Source organism: Erithacus rubecula, assembly GCF_903797595.1.
Source record: "Erithacus rubecula genome assembly, chromosome: 27".
In the NCBI taxonomy this organism is placed as follows: domain Eukaryota; kingdom Metazoa; phylum Chordata; class Aves; order Passeriformes; family Muscicapidae; genus Erithacus; species Erithacus rubecula.
In genome coordinates this window covers 1,091,583-1,108,548 of record NC_136679.1, presented here as the reverse complement: position 1 = coordinate 1,108,548, position 16,966 = coordinate 1,091,583, and the positions used below count along the sequence as shown (strand labels likewise).

The 16,966-nt window shown below is 41.4% G+C and overlaps 1 protein-coding gene across 1 annotated transcript in view; it reads left to right on the top strand.

Annotated features, from left to right (window-relative positions):
* The window catches only part of SKAP1 (src kinase associated phosphoprotein 1), a gene marked incomplete at its 5' end in the record, with an annotated part of 112,488 nt that overhangs the window by 20,600 nt on the left and 74,922 nt on the right, over window positions 1-16,966 (top strand). Inside the window, 2 exons of the mRNA XM_079327812.1 lie at window positions 2,113-2,218; window positions 5,572-5,597. Coding sequence (XP_079183938.1) covers window positions 2,113-2,218; window positions 5,572-5,597 — 132 coding nt within the window. The remainder of the gene's footprint in view (window positions 1-2,112; window positions 2,219-5,571; window positions 5,598-16,966) is intronic.

The following is a 16,966-nucleotide window of genomic DNA, read 5'->3' as shown; positions in this document are numbered from 1 at the left end:
TGGGGATTCGTGAAACCCAAGGAGAATTTTGGGGCCGTTTTTGAGGCTTTGGGCCTCAAACCCTGAATTTTGTGGGGTTTTTTTTTGCAGCGTGGCACGGGGAGAAAAGTTCATTGGTGCCCACGCGTCCATAAATCAGGAAATCCAACCTCAGCGGGAATTCCCGGCTGGAGCAGCGGCTCAATCCACCCCTGCCCCCCACCCGTGACCCCCCATGTTTTGAGGGTGGCGGTTTCTCCTTTTAATCCTCCAAATCCTCAATTTTGGGATTTTCTGCTGTGGCGCGGGGCCAGAGAATCCCCGTGGTGCCCCCGAACCCAAACCCAGGCGGGATTTGCCGTGGCGCCCCCACATCTGGAGGGGCTCAGGAAGCAGCTGCCGCCCATTTTTTGGTGGTTTTGGGGTTTTCATCTCTCATTTCCTGCCTGGGCAGCGCCGAGCTCATCCCCCCCCCTCCAAAACCCCACAGAACTCCCGCCCCCGCCGCGGGACCCGCCCCAGCCCCGCTTTCCCACACTCCAGATGTTTAATCCCGGACTAAACTGGGAATTCTCGGCTCGGCTCAGCCCGGGGGTGTTTTTGCCGCTGGTTCTGAGCTGCGGCTCCTTCTCGGTTGTTTCCTCATTAGCTGCCGGTTTTTAATTGGGGGTTTCAGATCCCGCCCGCTATCGGGAGCAGAGTGGAGATTAATCCGTGTCCCAGAGCTGGGATCAAACCCGGCCGGGCCCTGCGGAGGCTCCAGGAGGGGCACGGAGGGTTTAAATCCCATATTTTATTATTTAATTTGTATTTATGAGGGTTTGGGGTGACCTCGTTCCTGGAGCAGGAAACATGGAGGGGGATTTGGGATCAAATTTTGCCGGGTCTTTCCTGAGCCCTTCCCAGATTTCCTGACCCTTCCCAGATTTTATAAACCCTTTCCCAGATCCAGCTTTCCTAAGCCCTTCCTACATGTTCTGACTCTTCCCAGATCCAGATTTCCCAAACCCTTTCACAGATCCAGGTTTCTCCAATCCCTTTTCCAGATTTCCTGACCTTTCCCAGACTTTTAAACCCTTCCAGATTTCCCAAACTCTTCCCAGATTTCCCAACCATTTCCCAGATCCAGATTCCCCAACCACTTTTCCAGATTTCCCCAACCCTTTCCCAGATTTCCTGACCCTTCCCAGATTTCCTGACCCTTCCCAGATCCAGATTTTCTGACCCTTCCCAGATTTCCCAACCCTTTCTCAATTCCAGATTTCCCAACCCTTTCTCAGATCCAGATTTCTCCAACCCCTTTCCCAGATTTCCTGACCCTTCCCAGATCCAGATTTCCTGACCCTTCCCAGATTTCCTGACCCTTCCCAGATTTCCCAACCCTTTCCCAGATCCAGATTCCCCAACCACTTTTCCAGATTTCCCCAACCCTTTCCCAGATTTCCTGACCTTTCCCAGATTTCCTGACCTTTCCCAGATTTCCTGACCCTTCCCAGATCCAGATTTTCTGACCCTTCCCAGATTTCCCAACCCTTTCTCAATTCCAGATTTCCCAACCCTTTCTCAGATCCAGATTTCTCCAACCCCTTTCCCAGATTTCCTGACCCTTCCCAGATCCAGATTTCATGACCCTTCCCAGATTTCCCAACCCTTTCCCAGATCCAGATTCCCCAACCCCTTTTCCAGATTTCCTGACCCTTTCCAGATTTCCCAACCCTTTTCCAGATCCAGATTCCCCAACCACTTTTCCAGATTTCCCCAACCCTTTCCCAGATTTCCTGACCTTTCCCAGATTTCCTGACCTTTCCCAGATTTCCTGACCCTTCCCAGATTTCCCAAACCCTTTCCCAGATCCAGGTTTCTCCAACCCCTTTTCCAGATTTCCTGACCCTCCCCAGATCCAGATTTCCTGACCTTTCCCAGATTTCCTGACCCTCCCCAGATCCAGATTTTCTGACCCTTCCCAGATTTCCCAACCCTTTCCCAGATCCAGATTTCTCCAACCCCTTTCCCAGATTTCTCCACCCCCTTTCCCAGATTTCTCCAACCCCTTTCCCACATTCCCCGAACCCTCTCCCCGCCCCATTCCCCCTCTCTCCTTCTCCCGTTCCCGATTTTCTCCCCGTTTTCCAGCCGCGGGCTCTTTCCTGGCGCGGGATCTGCGGGAGGAGCCGCTCAGCGCTCGGGGGCTGCAGCGCCGCCGCTCCCTCCTGCAGCGCCTGCAGCGCCTCCAGACCAGGTCAGCGCCCAAAAAACCCAAAATCCCCAAATCCCCAATCCCCAAAATCCCAAAATCACCAAATACCTAAATCACCAAATCCCCAAAATCCCCAATCCCCAAAATCCCAAAATCACCAAATCACCAAATACCTAAATCACCAAATCCCCAAAATCCCAAAATCCCAAAATCACCAAATCACCAAATACCTAAATCACCAAATCCCCAAAATTACCAAATCCCCAATCCCCAAAATCCCCCAAATCCCTCAAATCCCCAATCCCCAAAATCCCAAAAACCCCAAATCACCAAATACCTAAATCACCAAATCCCTAAAATCCCAAAATCCCCAAAATCCCAAAATCACCAAATCACCAAATACCTAAATCACCAAATCCCCAAAATTACCAAATCCCCAATCCCCAAAATCCCCCAAATCCCTCAAATCCCCAATCCCCAAAATCCCAAAATCCCCAAATCACCAAATACCTAAATCACCAAATCCCCAAAATCCCCCAAATCCCCAAATCACCAAATACTTAAATCCCCAAATCCCCAAAATCCCAAAATCCCCAAATCACCAAATACTTAAATCATCAAATGCCCAAAATTACCAAATCCCCAATCCCCAAATCCCCCAAATCCCCCAAATCCCCCAAATCCTCAAATCCCCCAATCCCCAAAATCCCCAAATCCCCCAAATCCTCAAAATCCCAAATCCCCCAAATCCCCAAAATCCCCAATCCCCCAAATCCCCAAAATCCCCAAAATCCTCCAAATCCCCAAAATCCCCAAAATCCTAAAATTACTAAATTATTATAAAATTATTAAAATATTCCTGATTTATTCCCAAATTTTAGGATGGGGATTTCTTCCTCTTTTTATTTTCTTAAGGAAGAAATTCTGGGATATTCCTGATTTATTCCCAAATTTTAGGATGGGAATTCCCTCTGGTCCCTTCCCTTTATTTTTGAGGATGGAATTCTGGGATGTTCCTGATTTATTCCCTGATTTTAAAATGAGGATTTCCCCCTCTTTTTATTTTCTCAAGGAAGCAATTCTGGGATATTCCTGATTTATTCTGCAATATCAGGACGGAATTTTTGCCCCTTTTTATTAAGGAATCTTCAGATATTCCTGATTTATTCCAAATGGAGATTCCCCCCCCCCCCTTTTTTTTTTCTTTTAAGGAAAGAATTCCCCACATTAATCCAAATTAAATTAATCCCATTTTCACCCCCTTTTATCCCTGAGCTCACTCCCACCACTAATTCCATTTGGAGCCTTTCTGGGTTTTTCCTTTCCGGAATTTTCCATCCTTTCCCAGCCTGGCTGATGGAATTATCCCATTTTTCCATCCATTTCCTCCCAGCTCCATCATTAACCTGAAACCTGAAGCCTCAACCCAGATGAGAAATGAATTTAAATCCTTTTTTTCCCAATCCCATTTTCCTGCCTCCCATTTGCTTTTTTCCCTGTTGGAAATCTCATCCAGCATCGATTTTTAAAAAATATTTATTTTGGCTCCAATCAGCTCTTAATTAACAAAAAAAACCCAGGAATTTGGTTGGAAGCTGCCTGAATTTTATGGATCTGGCTCAGAGATTTTTGGGATTTTGGGATTTTCCAGCTGTTAAAATCCTGTTAAACCCGAGTTTGCCCAAAATTTTTTTTTTCTTTCTTTTTGATGTTGCAATCCCAAAAAATCCAAGAATATCCTGGAAAATGGAAAAAAAAAAAGGATTTGGGATGAAGTTTTCTGCAGGAAGGGGTGGGGGAAACACCAAGTTTGGGGGAAATTTTGTGAAAAAAGCAAAATTCCGTGGGGAGAATTCCTGGGAATCCAAGCACTGCCAAGATCTGTAATTTATGGGATTTTTCCAAGATTTCTGTTGGCAGAGGCAGGAATGAGCTCCTGGCTCTTCCACATTCCCTAAAAACTTCTCCTCCCCCCATCCCCAATTCCATTTTATCCCAAATTTTCCTTCCTGGAATAAAACGATCCAAGCATGGAATTAAAACCAAATCCTTGAGCTGAAATCTGATTTTTTTCCTGTTTTTTATCCCAAAAAATGAAAAAAAGCGCAGGAAAATCCAATTTTTTTTTAGTGTTTTCCCTCTGCCTTCCCAGAGCTGCTCGGGGAGGGAACAGAACTCAATTTTCCCGTTTTTTTTAGGCCATTTCCTGGGATTAAAAATGACAGAGGTCGGGAACAAAGCCCTGGTGCTTTCATGGAATGGGAATTGCGAGTGACAGAAAATCATTCAGGAAATGTTGGCGCTAAAACGTGGCCAGGAAAAGCTCCTGAGGCAAAAATTCCCGGAAAAAAAAAAAAAAAAAAAAGGGATTCTTGCCACTCCTCCCTGCAAAAATATCCCAGATTTTTGGGAATGTTCGTTTTTTGGGATGGGGGGAATGCAGGGATCTCTTAGAGATGATGTTTTCCTGATTAAATGTTGAAAAATTGGAGTTTTCCGTGGAAATGTTGGGATTTAAAACTAAAAAATGTGGGGGAAAAAAAAAATCTGGAGTTGCTTTTCCAGCTGCCCCATGTGGGGCTGGATTTTTTGGGATTTAGGGATGAAATGGAGAAAAAATCCCTTGTGGAATTCAGGAGCCAATCCTGGGAGCATCCCAGGAAATTCCAGATTTTCCTTTCAAAAGTCTCTTCCCAACCCAATATCCCTGGGAAATTTCTCCCTGTGCACATTTTGGATTTTTCCTGGATTTTTTAAAATCCAAAACAAATATCTCCAATTAATACCAGGCCCTTCGTCAGAATTCCAGGATTGTTTCCCAAAATTTCCATACTGGCAGCTCAGATTTTCCCCAGAAATAATTTTTTTTTCCAGGGATGCTTTTCCTGAGGATCTGAATTAATTGGATTTTTCCTGCTCATCTTGGAATGGGCACTTTGTGCATCATTCCCAATCCTTGGTGCCATTCCCAAATTTCCCAATGCTGTTCCTGGATTAAAATGATTCTCCAGATTTTCCTGAAGTGGGAGAGAGGAAAGAATCCTGATTATTTTTTTTTTTTTTTAATATCAAATCCTTTTATTATTTTTGTTGGGAATGGGCAGAGAGGGGATCACCCTCCACTTGCTGGGAATGAGCTTGGCAAAAATCCTGGAATGTTTTGGGGTTGGAAGTGACTTTTAAAGGATTCGAGGGAAGAAAAGGTCAGAGGAATTTGTGTGTTTGGATCTTTTCCAATGGATGGAAATCCCACCCATTCCCTCCCCACATTCCTGGGTCGTTCCAAGACCTTGGAATTCCTCGTTTCCCATTCCCTGGCTTCTCCCATCCATCCCAAATTCCTCAGGCTGGAATAATCTGGGATTTCATGGCTCTTTTTCCCTTTGGTTTTTCAGGTACCACCTGGAATTCCCATCCCAAGGTGAGTCCAGAGGGGAAGGGTTGGGCTGGGAGACATTCCTGGTGCTGAATTCCCAGGAAAATGAGTTTTTATGGATGTGTGGAGCAGTTCTTGGGGTGGGAAAATTCCACAGCAGGAATCTCATCGCAGAGGGCAAATCCCACAATTTCTGTGGCTCTGGCAGAGATTCCTGGGCTGGGAATTTCCCAGAAACTCCAGAAATGTGGAAAAGTTTGGGAAGCTTGGAAAGAACAACACAGAAATTGGTGGATTTGTCGTTGTTCCTTAAAAAATGGTTGGGATCCATTGAGATCCCCTGGAATTCCACTGATGTGGGAGCAACTGGAATAAATCCCTTCCCAGAATTCCAACTCCTCCAATCCTTTACTCCAGGAATTAAATCCATTCCCGACATTCCAATTTCTCCAATCCTTCCTTTTCCCCAGGAACAAATTCCCTTCTCAGCATTCAAACTCTTCCAATCCTTTACTCCAGTAATTAAATTCCTTCCTGGGATTCCAGTTTCTCCAATCCTTTACTCCAGGAATTAAATCCCTTCCCAACATTCCAATTTCTCCAATCCTTTATCCCAGGAATTAAATCCCTTCCCAACATTCCAATTTCTCCAATCCTTTATTCCAGGAATTAAATCCCTTCCCAACATTCCAATTTCTCCAATCCTTCCTTTACTCCAGGAATTAAATCCCTTCCCAACATTCCAATTTCTCCAATCCTTCCTTTTCCCCAGGAATTAAATCCCAGTGTGTTCCCTCCTGGCTCAGGGCTGTTTCCAGCCCATCCTGGAAATTCCAGGAGCTCACAATCCCCTGGGAGTTGAGTTTTAATCGAGCTCTGATCATTCCATCATTGTTCTCCCAGTGATTCCAACATCTGGCACCCTTTGGAAAAATCCAACTGACAGCTGGGCGGAAAATTAAAACAGAAATGGGAAGGAGGGAAAATCCGAGCACATAAAAGGCTCCAAATGAGGTTTTGGAATTGGAAAAGTTCATGGAATGTCAAGGGTGTGGAGGAGGAGGAGGAGGAGGGAGGCTTTTGTTCCTTGGGATGTTCTTTTTATGGAGTCAGAGGAAAAGGAGGAGAATTGGGATGTGGAACTGGGCAGAGGTTTGGAAAGGAGTCCCTGGCTCGCTTTGAATTCCTGCTGGGAATTCCTGGATTCCAGTTCCCACTGGGAATTCTTTGATCTTCTCTAAATCCCTTGGGAATTAATGTTGTTGGGACAAAACATTCCAAGGAAACAGGAAAACATGAGGCAGAAAATGTGGATTTGATGTGCAGAGGATCAGCTTGATCCCTGTGGAGAAAGGAGAGGTGGGAATGGGAATTTGGGTGGATGGAAAAGAGCCAGGGAATTGTGGAGTTGGGGTTGATTTTTAGGGATAAAATCAAATCCAGGCTGGGAAATCCCGGGATAAATGAGGGAGGATTTAAGGGCCAGCTTGGAGTGGGAAAGGAAGAAATTCCTTCCAGGATTTTCCTTGGAGCATTTTCTGAAGGATTGAAGCACAGCTTGAGCTGGATCTGGTAAAGGCAGAGCTCCGGAGAGAAAAATCCCAGGAATTCCAGTTATCCCAACCCGTGGCTTCCCAGGATGGGCTGGAATGAACCCAGCAAATCCTGGGATCTAAAAAATTCCTTCAAATCAGGAGTTTAGGGGATTTTTTCCCCCACATCCCCCTCACTTTTTTTTCCTTTTCTTTTTTATTTTTTTTTTCCTTCTTTCTTCGTTCTTTCTTTCTTTATTTTTTTTAAATAAGGAATTCTCATCTATTCCTGATTTATTCCCTAATTTGAGAATGGAATTTTTTTCCCCCCTTTTGAGGAAAATTTGGGATTAGACCAAGCAGGATTTAAGGATCTGGGGCAGGAATTTCTGTTCTCAAATCTCCCACCAAACCTGGAGCTCCAATTTTTTTTTTTACCTCATTCCATAGATGCTCTTGGAGCCGAATTCCCATTTGGAATTTCCAGGGTGAAGTATTTTAAACCCATGTATTAAAATCTGAACAATTTGCTTGGAAAGAGAGAGGGAATTTGGGAAAAAAAAATCAGGAATTGGAGCCCTTCCCCCTCCCCGAGCTCCTGAGCTTTGCTTTGCAGGGAAAATGTTGAATAAAAATAAAAAAAAGGAAGGAACGGTCTGAGGGAGCAGCCAGAGGCAGGTCAGGGAACTGCAAGGGAATTCTGAGGGAATTCTGAGGGAATTCTGAGGGGAAGGGATGAGAAATTGTGAGAGGAAATGAGGATTTCTGGAGTGGGAATTTTAGGGGAACAGACATTGCTGGAATGGGAATTTGTGAGAGGAGAAAAAGAATCACTGGAATGGGAATTCAGAGGGGAAAAAGGATCACTGGAATGGGAATTTTGAGGGGAAAAAGGATCACTGGGATGGGAATTTTGAGGGGAAAAAGGATCACTGGAATGGGAATTTTGAGGGGAAAAAGGATCACTGGAATGGGAATTTGTAATTGGAAAAAGAGTTTTTTGGAGTGGGAATTGTGAGGGTGAACTGGCATTGATGGAATGGGAATTTTGAGGGGAAAAAGGATCACTGGGGTGGAAATTTTGAGGAGAAAAAGGATCACTGGAATGGGAATTTTGAGGAGAAAAAGGATCACTGGAATGGGAATTTTGAGGAGAAAAAGGATCACTGGAATGGGAATTTGTAATTGGAAAAAGAGTTTTTTGGAGTGGGAATTGTGAGGGGGAACTGGCATTGATGGAATGGGAATTGAGAAGGGAAAAGAATCACTGGAATGGGAATTTCCAGTGGGAAATGATGAATTTTCCCCCCTTTATTTTGTAGAAAACAGCCCCAAGTCGATGAATAAACCCAAATTTATTTGCAGGGAGCTGCCGACAACGATTTCATTTTTCCATCCAAAATTCATCCCAAATGGTTTTCCCTGAACTGCTGGAACAGCAGAATCCCTTAAAATATTCCAAAGTGCTCAAAACATTCAGGAGAGAGAGGATAATTTTTCCCTTTTGAGGGAATTTGGGAAAATTAAGGCTCAAAAAATCCAGAATTTCAGTTTGTCCCAGATCTGCTCCTTAACCCCAGAAAATTCCAACCCTGGAATCAGAATCCAGGAAAAACCTGCAGAATTCTGGGGAAGGGAGGGATGAATTATGATTTCTAATCTGGGAGTTTTGTTAATTAAAAGGATTCATTAACAAAGAGAAAAATCAGAGTTAGGCCTTAGGCCTCACTTCCTGTTTGGGGAATATCTGTTTCTATTTTTGGCTTCATTTTATGGTTTTATTTTTTTCAGGATCATTTTTTTGGGAAGATTTGATCTCCCTTTTTCTCTGTTTTTCCAATCCCTTTCCCCCTCAGCTTCAGAATAAAATTCCAAGTCCTTCCCCAAAACTGTTAAACCCATTCTTGTCCTCTCCCTCCAGGAACAACATCCCAAAAAAAATCCTTCAAAACCAAATTTTGGAGCTTTTTTTTCCCCTCCAATACCCCAAATCCACGGATCTGGAGCTGGAACTTCACATTTTCCTGCTCTTGCATTTTTGCTCTGTGTAGTTATGACAAGAACAAGTAGCAAATCATTAAAACAAAAAAAAAAAAAAAAAAAAATTAAAAAAACCAAAAAAAATCCTTTTTTTTTTTGCTGCAAAGATTCTCTTTGAAGCCGAGCTGGAGTGTCCTGGAATTAATGTGGTGCTGGGTGATTTTAGGAAGTTTTATTTATAAAAAACCCTTTTTGGCTTTGCAGAGCAGAGTTCAGGAGCACGAACCCAGCTGGGATTTATGAAGTGTTTGGAAAACAGCAGGGAAATAAAATAAAAAAAGAAATCAATTCGGGGTTTGACAAGATTTGGAAGGAACCTCCACACGGAATTCCCGGCGCTTGCAAACACCAAAGGTCCAGAAATGTCAAAACACAGAAAGAAAAATGATAATTTTTTGTTCAAGGGGTCTCGTTTGAGGGGGAGGAGCAGCAATTAATTAATGAATCAATTAATAGAAAATCCAAGTTTTAACAACACCCCCTTTATCAGAACTGAGGTTTTGCTTCCTGCTGGATTTTTTTTTTTTTTTTTTTTTATTAAATCCTGGACAAACTCCCTCAGGAATTTTTTTTTTGGCTTAGAAATCCCTCTTGGATTTGGAGTTTTGCACCATCAGAGCAGCTGCAAAATTTTGTTTTTTTCCCAGTTTGTCAATTGTTGATCAGGGGTTTATCAATTATTCTGAGATTTTTGGGTGGAAATTCAGGAGGGAAGGAATAATTCCAGAAACACTTTGGGCTGGGGAGAATCTCCAAGGTCGGAGGGAATTGCTTGGAGTGGGAAAATTCTGCATTTTTAATTCCATTTATACAGAAAAAAAAATTGAACCAAAATAGGAATTGCAAATATTTGAACAGCAATCCGAGCCCCTGCTTATCAGGAATCTCTGAAATCCTTAAAAATATCTGGGAATTGAGGCAGGAAAAGTGGAGAATTGGGGTGTGCACCAATAATTCTGGGAATTCTCCTCCGTGGAAATTCCTGTTGCTGGATCAGGATGAACCTCAAAAGGTTTTTCAGCATTTCTGAAAATTTCTGGATTTTTTTTTTCCCCCCCCTTCATTTTGAGGGTATTCCTTGCACAAACTGAGAGGGGTGGGAAGGGAAAAGCTTCCAGAAATATTTATTTCTTTATTTTAAACTATTTTATTAAATTATTGATATAAAATATTTTATTTAATATTATATTTTACTCTATTCTATTCTATTCTATTCTATTCTATTCTATTCTATTCTATTCTATTCTATTCTATTCTATTCTATTCTATTCTATTCTATTCTATTTAATTAATTAATTAATTAATTAATTTTATTCTATTTATTCTATTTTTTATTCTATTTTATTCCCTTCTATTTTATTCTATTCTATTTAAAATCCAGGCACTGCATTTCAAACATAAATCATCCTCACCATGATCAATCTTCCCCGAGAGGCAAAAATGAAAAATTTTGGGATTTTTTTATTGGGATCAAAAGCCCAGGTAACAACAAACCCCAATTTATCCCACAACAAATCCCAATTTATCCCACAACAAATCCCAATTTATCCCACAACAAACACCCAAACTTCCTTTCTGGATAAAAATTCACCTGATGAAGTAATTTTTAATTTTTTTTTTTTATTTTTTTAAGCCATCCCCTGGATTTCAACCCTCCAAACTGGACAGGGGAAATTCCCTGGCTTGGATTCCTGGGAGATTTTGGCCTCATTAATCAAAGTTTTGCAGTTCCAGTGCAATCCCACCCTGGTTGTAACTCCTGGGATCAGTTTTGCCCTTTTTGGTCACTTTTGGCACCTTTCTGTGCCCCCTCCCCAGGGGGGGTCAGAGCTCAGCAGACCCTGCAGGAGGAGGGAAAAAAAAACTCCAAAAAAAAAAAAAAAAGGAATTTTCAGCTCCAAGGAGGTTAAATATTAACAGCTCCTGCTGCTCTGGATGTGGGCAGTTAATTAAATATTTTAATTATTAGCCGGGTTTAATTGCCTGGGCTGGAATGGAGCCTCTGGGTTGGAAAATCCTGCAGGGTTTGTTCAGGGAAAAGCCTCAGGGGTTGTTGGAAAATGTTCCAAAAATTCCCATCCCGGGGCTGGAGCAGGAGAATGTTCTGGATCCCTCACCTGAGATTATTTCCTGCTTCCCAAAAAACGGGAAAAATGGGGAAATTCTCAGTTTTAGGGCTGGAATTTGGAGTTGTGGGGAAAGGAGGGATGTGATCCTGCCTCTCCAAATTTGAAATTTTCTCATTCCTGCCTCTCCAAATCTGGAATTTTTCATTCCTGCCTCTCCGCACCTGGAATTTTCTCACTTCTGCCTCTCCAAAATCAGAATTTTCTTGTTTTTCCTCTCTCCAAATCAGGAATTTTCTCACTTCTGCCTCTCCAAAATCAGAATTTTCTTGTTTTTCCTCTCTCCAAATCAGGAATTTTCTCACTTCTGCCTCTCCACACCTGGAATTTCCTCACTCCTCCCTCTCCAAACCCAGAATTTTCTCATTCCTGCTTCTCCAAATCAGGAATTTTCTTTTTTTTCCTGATTCCTTTTTCTTTTTCTTTTTTCCTTTTCCTTTTCCTTTTCCTTTTCCTTTTCCTTTTCCTTTTCCTTTTCCTTTTCCTTTTCTTTTTCCTTTTCCTTTTCCTTTTCCTTTTCCTTTTCCTTTTCCTTTTCCTTTTCCTTTTCCTTTTCCTTTTCCTTTTCCTTTTCCTTTTCCTTTTCCTTTTCCTTTTCCTTTTCCTCCAAAACCCCAGAATTTTCTCTTTCTTGTCTCTCCACACCTGGAATTTTCTGTTTCCTGCCTCTCCAAAATCAGAATTTTCTTATTTTTCTCTCTCCCCATCAGGAATTTCCTCACTCCTACCTCTCCAAATCTGGAATTTTGAAATGCTGGACCCATCCCCAAATCCAGAATTCTCCCACCCCCTCTGCTCCACCCCAAATTCCTCTCCTGGAATTCCCAAACCCTTTTCCCAGGAAAACCAGACAAGGAAAATCTCCCTGTGTCCTTCCCTTGGAAAGTTCCTCCCCAAGGACAGAGCTCTGAGATCTTGAATTTATATTTATTTTTTTTTTCTTTAATCTCATTTGATTTGCTGAATTATTTGTTAATTATTATCCAGCTTTACCTGGAGTTTTCTGGAGTTATTAATTAATTATTGCCCAGCTTGACTTGGAATTCTATAGAATTATTGATTAATTGTTGTTCAGTTTCACTCGGAATCCTGAAGAATTATGAATTAATTATTGCCCAGTTTTGCCTGGAATTCTGCTGAATTATTAATTAATCATTGCCCAGCTACATTTGGAATTCTGAAGAATTATTAATTAATTATTGTCCAGTTTTACCTGGAGTTTTGTGGAGTCATATTTTAAATTATTGCCCAGCTTTGCCTGGAGTTTTGCAGAATTAATAATTAATTAATTATTGCCCAGCTTTGCCTGGAGCTTTGTAGAATTAATAATTAATTAATTATTGCCCAGCTTTGCTTGAAATTCTATAGAATTATTACTTAATTATTATCCAGTTTCACTTGGAATTCTGCAGAATTATTAATTAATAATTTCCCAACTTCAGTTGAAATCCTGAAGAATTATGAATTAATTGTTGCCCAGTTTTGCCTGGAATTCTACAGAATTATTAGTTCATTATTTCCCAGCTTCACTTGGAATTCTATAGAATTATTAATTAATTATTGTCCAGTTTTGCCTGGAATTCTGCAGAATTATTAATCAGTTATCACCTGTCTTCACTTGGAATTCTGACAAATTATGAATTAATTATTGCTCAGTTTCACTTGGAGCTTTATAGAATTATTAATTAATTATTGCCCAGCTTCATTTGAAATTTTATAGAATGATTAATTAATTATTGCTTGTTCTGCAGAATTATTAACTAATTATTGCCCAGCTTCACTTGGAGTTTTACAGAATTATTTATTAATTATTGCCCACTCTGCAGAATTATTAATTAATTATTACCCAGCTTCACCTGGAATTCTGCACAATTATTAATTAATTATCTCCTGGCTTCCCAGGGAGTTTTTTTTTTTAGGAAAATTGGTGCCTCAGAGCTGGAATTCCCCAGAATTTGGGATCCTTTGAGCATCTATAATTCATGAACCCACAAACACAAACTCGGGGAAAAAAAAAGGATAAAAAAGGGAAAAAAAAGGGAAAAAAAAAGAAAAATAAAAAAGGATAAATCTTGTTTTCCTGGGAATCTCAGGCTGGCTTTGCTTCTCCAGAGGCAAAATCTGGGATGGAAAAGAGCCAAAGGTTGTGAGGAAAGGGAGAAAATCCCAGGGGGAGGCAGGGAAGGGTGAGAAAAGGGAGGAAAAAGGAGGAAAAAGGTGGAAAAAATGAGGAAGAAGAGAGGAAAAAGATGAGAAAAGGGAGGAAAAAGGAGGAAAAAGGTGGAAAAAATGAGGAAGAAGAGAGGAAAAAGATGAGAAAAGGGAGGAAAAAGGAGGAAAAAATGAGGAAGAACAGAGGAAAAAGATGAGAAAAGGGAGGAAAAAGGGAGGGAAATGAGGAAAAGGGAGGAAAAAGGTGGAAAAAATGAGGAAGAAGAGAGGAAAAAGATGAGAAAAGGGAGGAAAAATGAGGAAAAGGGAGGAAAAAGGTGGAAAAAAGGAAGAAGGTGAGAAATGGGAGAAAATAGGAGGAAAAGGGAGGAAAGAGGAGGAAAAAGGGGGAAAAATGAGGAAGAATAGAGGAAAAATATGAGGAAAAGGAGGAAAAAGGGAGGAAAAATGAGAAAAGGGAGGAAAAAGGAAGGAAAAAATGGGAAGAATAGAAGAAAAAGAGAAAAGGGAGGAAAAAGGAAGGAAAAATGAGGAGAAGGGAGGAAAAAGCAGCAGGAGTGACCCAAGGGGATTGGGAATTCCAGGGGAGCTGCTGGTTTTGGTGGATTTGGGGGATTTTGGGAGCCCCTGAGTTACTGGGATGTGGGAGAATGAGCTCAGGTTCCAAGGGGGAAATTTTGGGTTGGGAATTCCAAATGGAGAACTCCAGGTGGAGAATTCCAAATTCTGGTAATTTGGAGAATTCCAAGTTGGGAATTCCAAATGGAGAATTCCAGGTGGAACTCCAGGTGGAGAATTCCAAATTCTGGGAATTTGGAGAATTCTGAGTGGAGAATTCCAAGTTGGGAATTCCAAATGGAGAATTCCAGGTGGAACTCCAGGTGGAGAATTCCAAATTCTGAGAATTTGGAGAATTCTGAGTGGAGAATTCCAAGTTGGGAATTCCAAGTTGGGAATTCCAAGTGGGGAATTCCAAATGGAGAATTCCAAATGGAGAATTCCAAATGGAGAATTCCAGGTGGAACTCCAGGTGGAGAATTCCAAATTCTGAGAATTTGGAGAGTTCTGAGTGGAGAATTCCAAATTGGGAATTCCAAGTGGGGAGCTCCAAGTTGGGAATTCCGAGTTGGGAATTCCAAATGGAGAACTCCAGGTGGAGAATTCCAAATTCTGAGAATATGGAGAATTCTGAGTGGAGAATTCCAAATTGGGGATTCCAAATGGAGAATTCCAAGTAGGGAATTCCAAATGGAGAATTTCAGGTGGAACTCCAGGTGGAAAATTCCAAATTCTGAGAATTTGGAGAATTCTGAGTGGAGAATTCCAAATGGAGAATTCCAAGTGGGGAGCTCCAAGTTGGAATTCCAGGTGGAGAATTCCAGGTGGAGAACTCCGAGTTGGAATTCTGAGCCGAGAATTTCAAACTGAGAATTCCAAGCGGAGAATTCCAAGTGCAAAAATTCCAATTTGCAACTCCAGTGGAGAATTCCAAGTGGAGAACTCCAAGTGCAAAAAACTCCAGGTCGAGGATTCCAAGCTGAGAATTCCAAGTAGAAAATTCCAGGTTGGAATCTCCTGGAGTGTCCTGGCAGGATTTTGGGGTTTCTCCTGTTGGGAATCAGCTGGAGGGGAAATATTGGAATATTTGCACCTCAGATTCAGGATTTAGGGATTAATCATTCCCTGATTTTTGGATCCAGTAACTTCCTGCCATAACTCAACCCCTGAGCTGCTGAATTCCCTTTGGCATTTCTCTCAAAATTCCCAAAATTTCACCTTTTCCTCTTTATTCCACCCTAAACTCAGACCCACTGCAGGAATATTGGAATATTTCAAATTATTTCCCCCCCCCCCCCCCCAAAAAAAATCCACCTTTTTATCCTCCCCCCGTCCTTTTTCAGGATTCCTTGCTGGGTTTGGATATTCCCAAGAAATTCCCTGTTTTTTCCACGCCTGGGGGAGGGGCTGGCAGGGAAATTCCCGCTGCCTTGCAGCCCGACCTGCTGGGCACTGGCAATCACTGCAAGCTCCAGCACAAACATTTCCCCCTTTTTCCTGGCTTTTTAATTGGATTTATCACACAAAATTAACAAAAAAAAAAAAAATTTGGGAATAAGGGAAAAAAATGAGGCTTGGATAACATCCCCTCAAAAAATGGTGGAGAGATTTAAAGGCTCTATATGGGATTTTTTTTTATTTTATTTTTTTTTTTTTTGGGGAAGGGGGAATATTGCTGTTGGAATAAAATGGGGAGAGGGGTGAGGAGAACAGAAAAATAGGATTTGAAGGCAGAAAAAAATAAAGAGGATTTTAAGGTAAAAAATTAGGATTTGAGGGCAAAAAAAAAAAAAAAATTAGATTTTAATGTCAATAAATAGAAAAGCTGGGATTTTTAGGGAAATGTAGAATTATCCAGACCCTGGCACTGCAAGGAAGTCAATAAATAGAAAACTTGGGATTTTAGGGGAATATAGAATTTTCCAGACCTTGGAATTCCAAGGAAATCAATAAATCAAAAATGTGGGATTTGGGGGAAATAAAGAATTATCCAGTAATTCAACAATCCCTGTGGAAAAGTTGCAGCCACCAAACTCTCAGCTCTTCCCAAAAATCCAAACTCTGGGAAAAAAAAAAAAAACCAAAAACTTCCTCAATTCCCAACATTTAAAAAACCCCCAAATTTACAAAATCAACACCAAACCCCAGGAGCTCCAATTCCTCCATTCCCACTTTTTGTGCCGTTTCCATGGAAATTTTCCACAATTCCGACCAATTATTGGGATATTAAATCACGATATCAAAAATCCTTTCCCAGCTCTGGAAATCCAGGGATGTTAACGGAGCCAGGAGGGATTTGAGGAGGAATTTTGGGGTTTTTTTTTCCCTGGATTTGAAGGGGAATTGGGAATTTCACTTCTGCTCCTCATAAAATCCCCACCAGGGCTCTCCTGCTATTGATTTTTCCCGGGATTTAAGGGATGTTTAATGAAGCTCTGGGTACCTGAAAAAAACAAGGAAATTTAATTGCAATTCCCATAAAAAGCTGTGGGAAATGAAGGTTTTTTTCCTGTCATCCATGGAAATTGGTTTTTTTGTTCCCCTGGCTTTGCTGGAATTCATTAATTCCCTTTTCTTTTCCTTCCATGGGAAGCAGCTGCAGCTGAAAGAAAGAAAAAATTCTGTTAAAAAAGGATTTTAGTTTGGGGAATTATTGAGGTTTTTAAGGAGAGGTTTGAGTTGGAAAAGAAGGGGAATTTTCTCTCTCCTGCTTCTTTTCCAAATCTGGATCTTTTGCTCCTCCAAATAGGGATTTTTTTCCTTCCCCAAACCTGTTTTTTTTTTTTTTTTATTCTCCAAATCCAAATTTTTTTTCCTCCCTCAAATCTGAATCTCTTCCTCCTCCAAATCCTGATCTTTTGCTTCCCCAAATCCAGATTTTCCTTCTCCACCTCAGGATCTTTCCCCAAATCTGGATCTTTTCCATCTCCAAATCCAGATTTTTTTTCTTTTCCCAAATCCAGATCTTTCCCTTCTCCACTTCAGG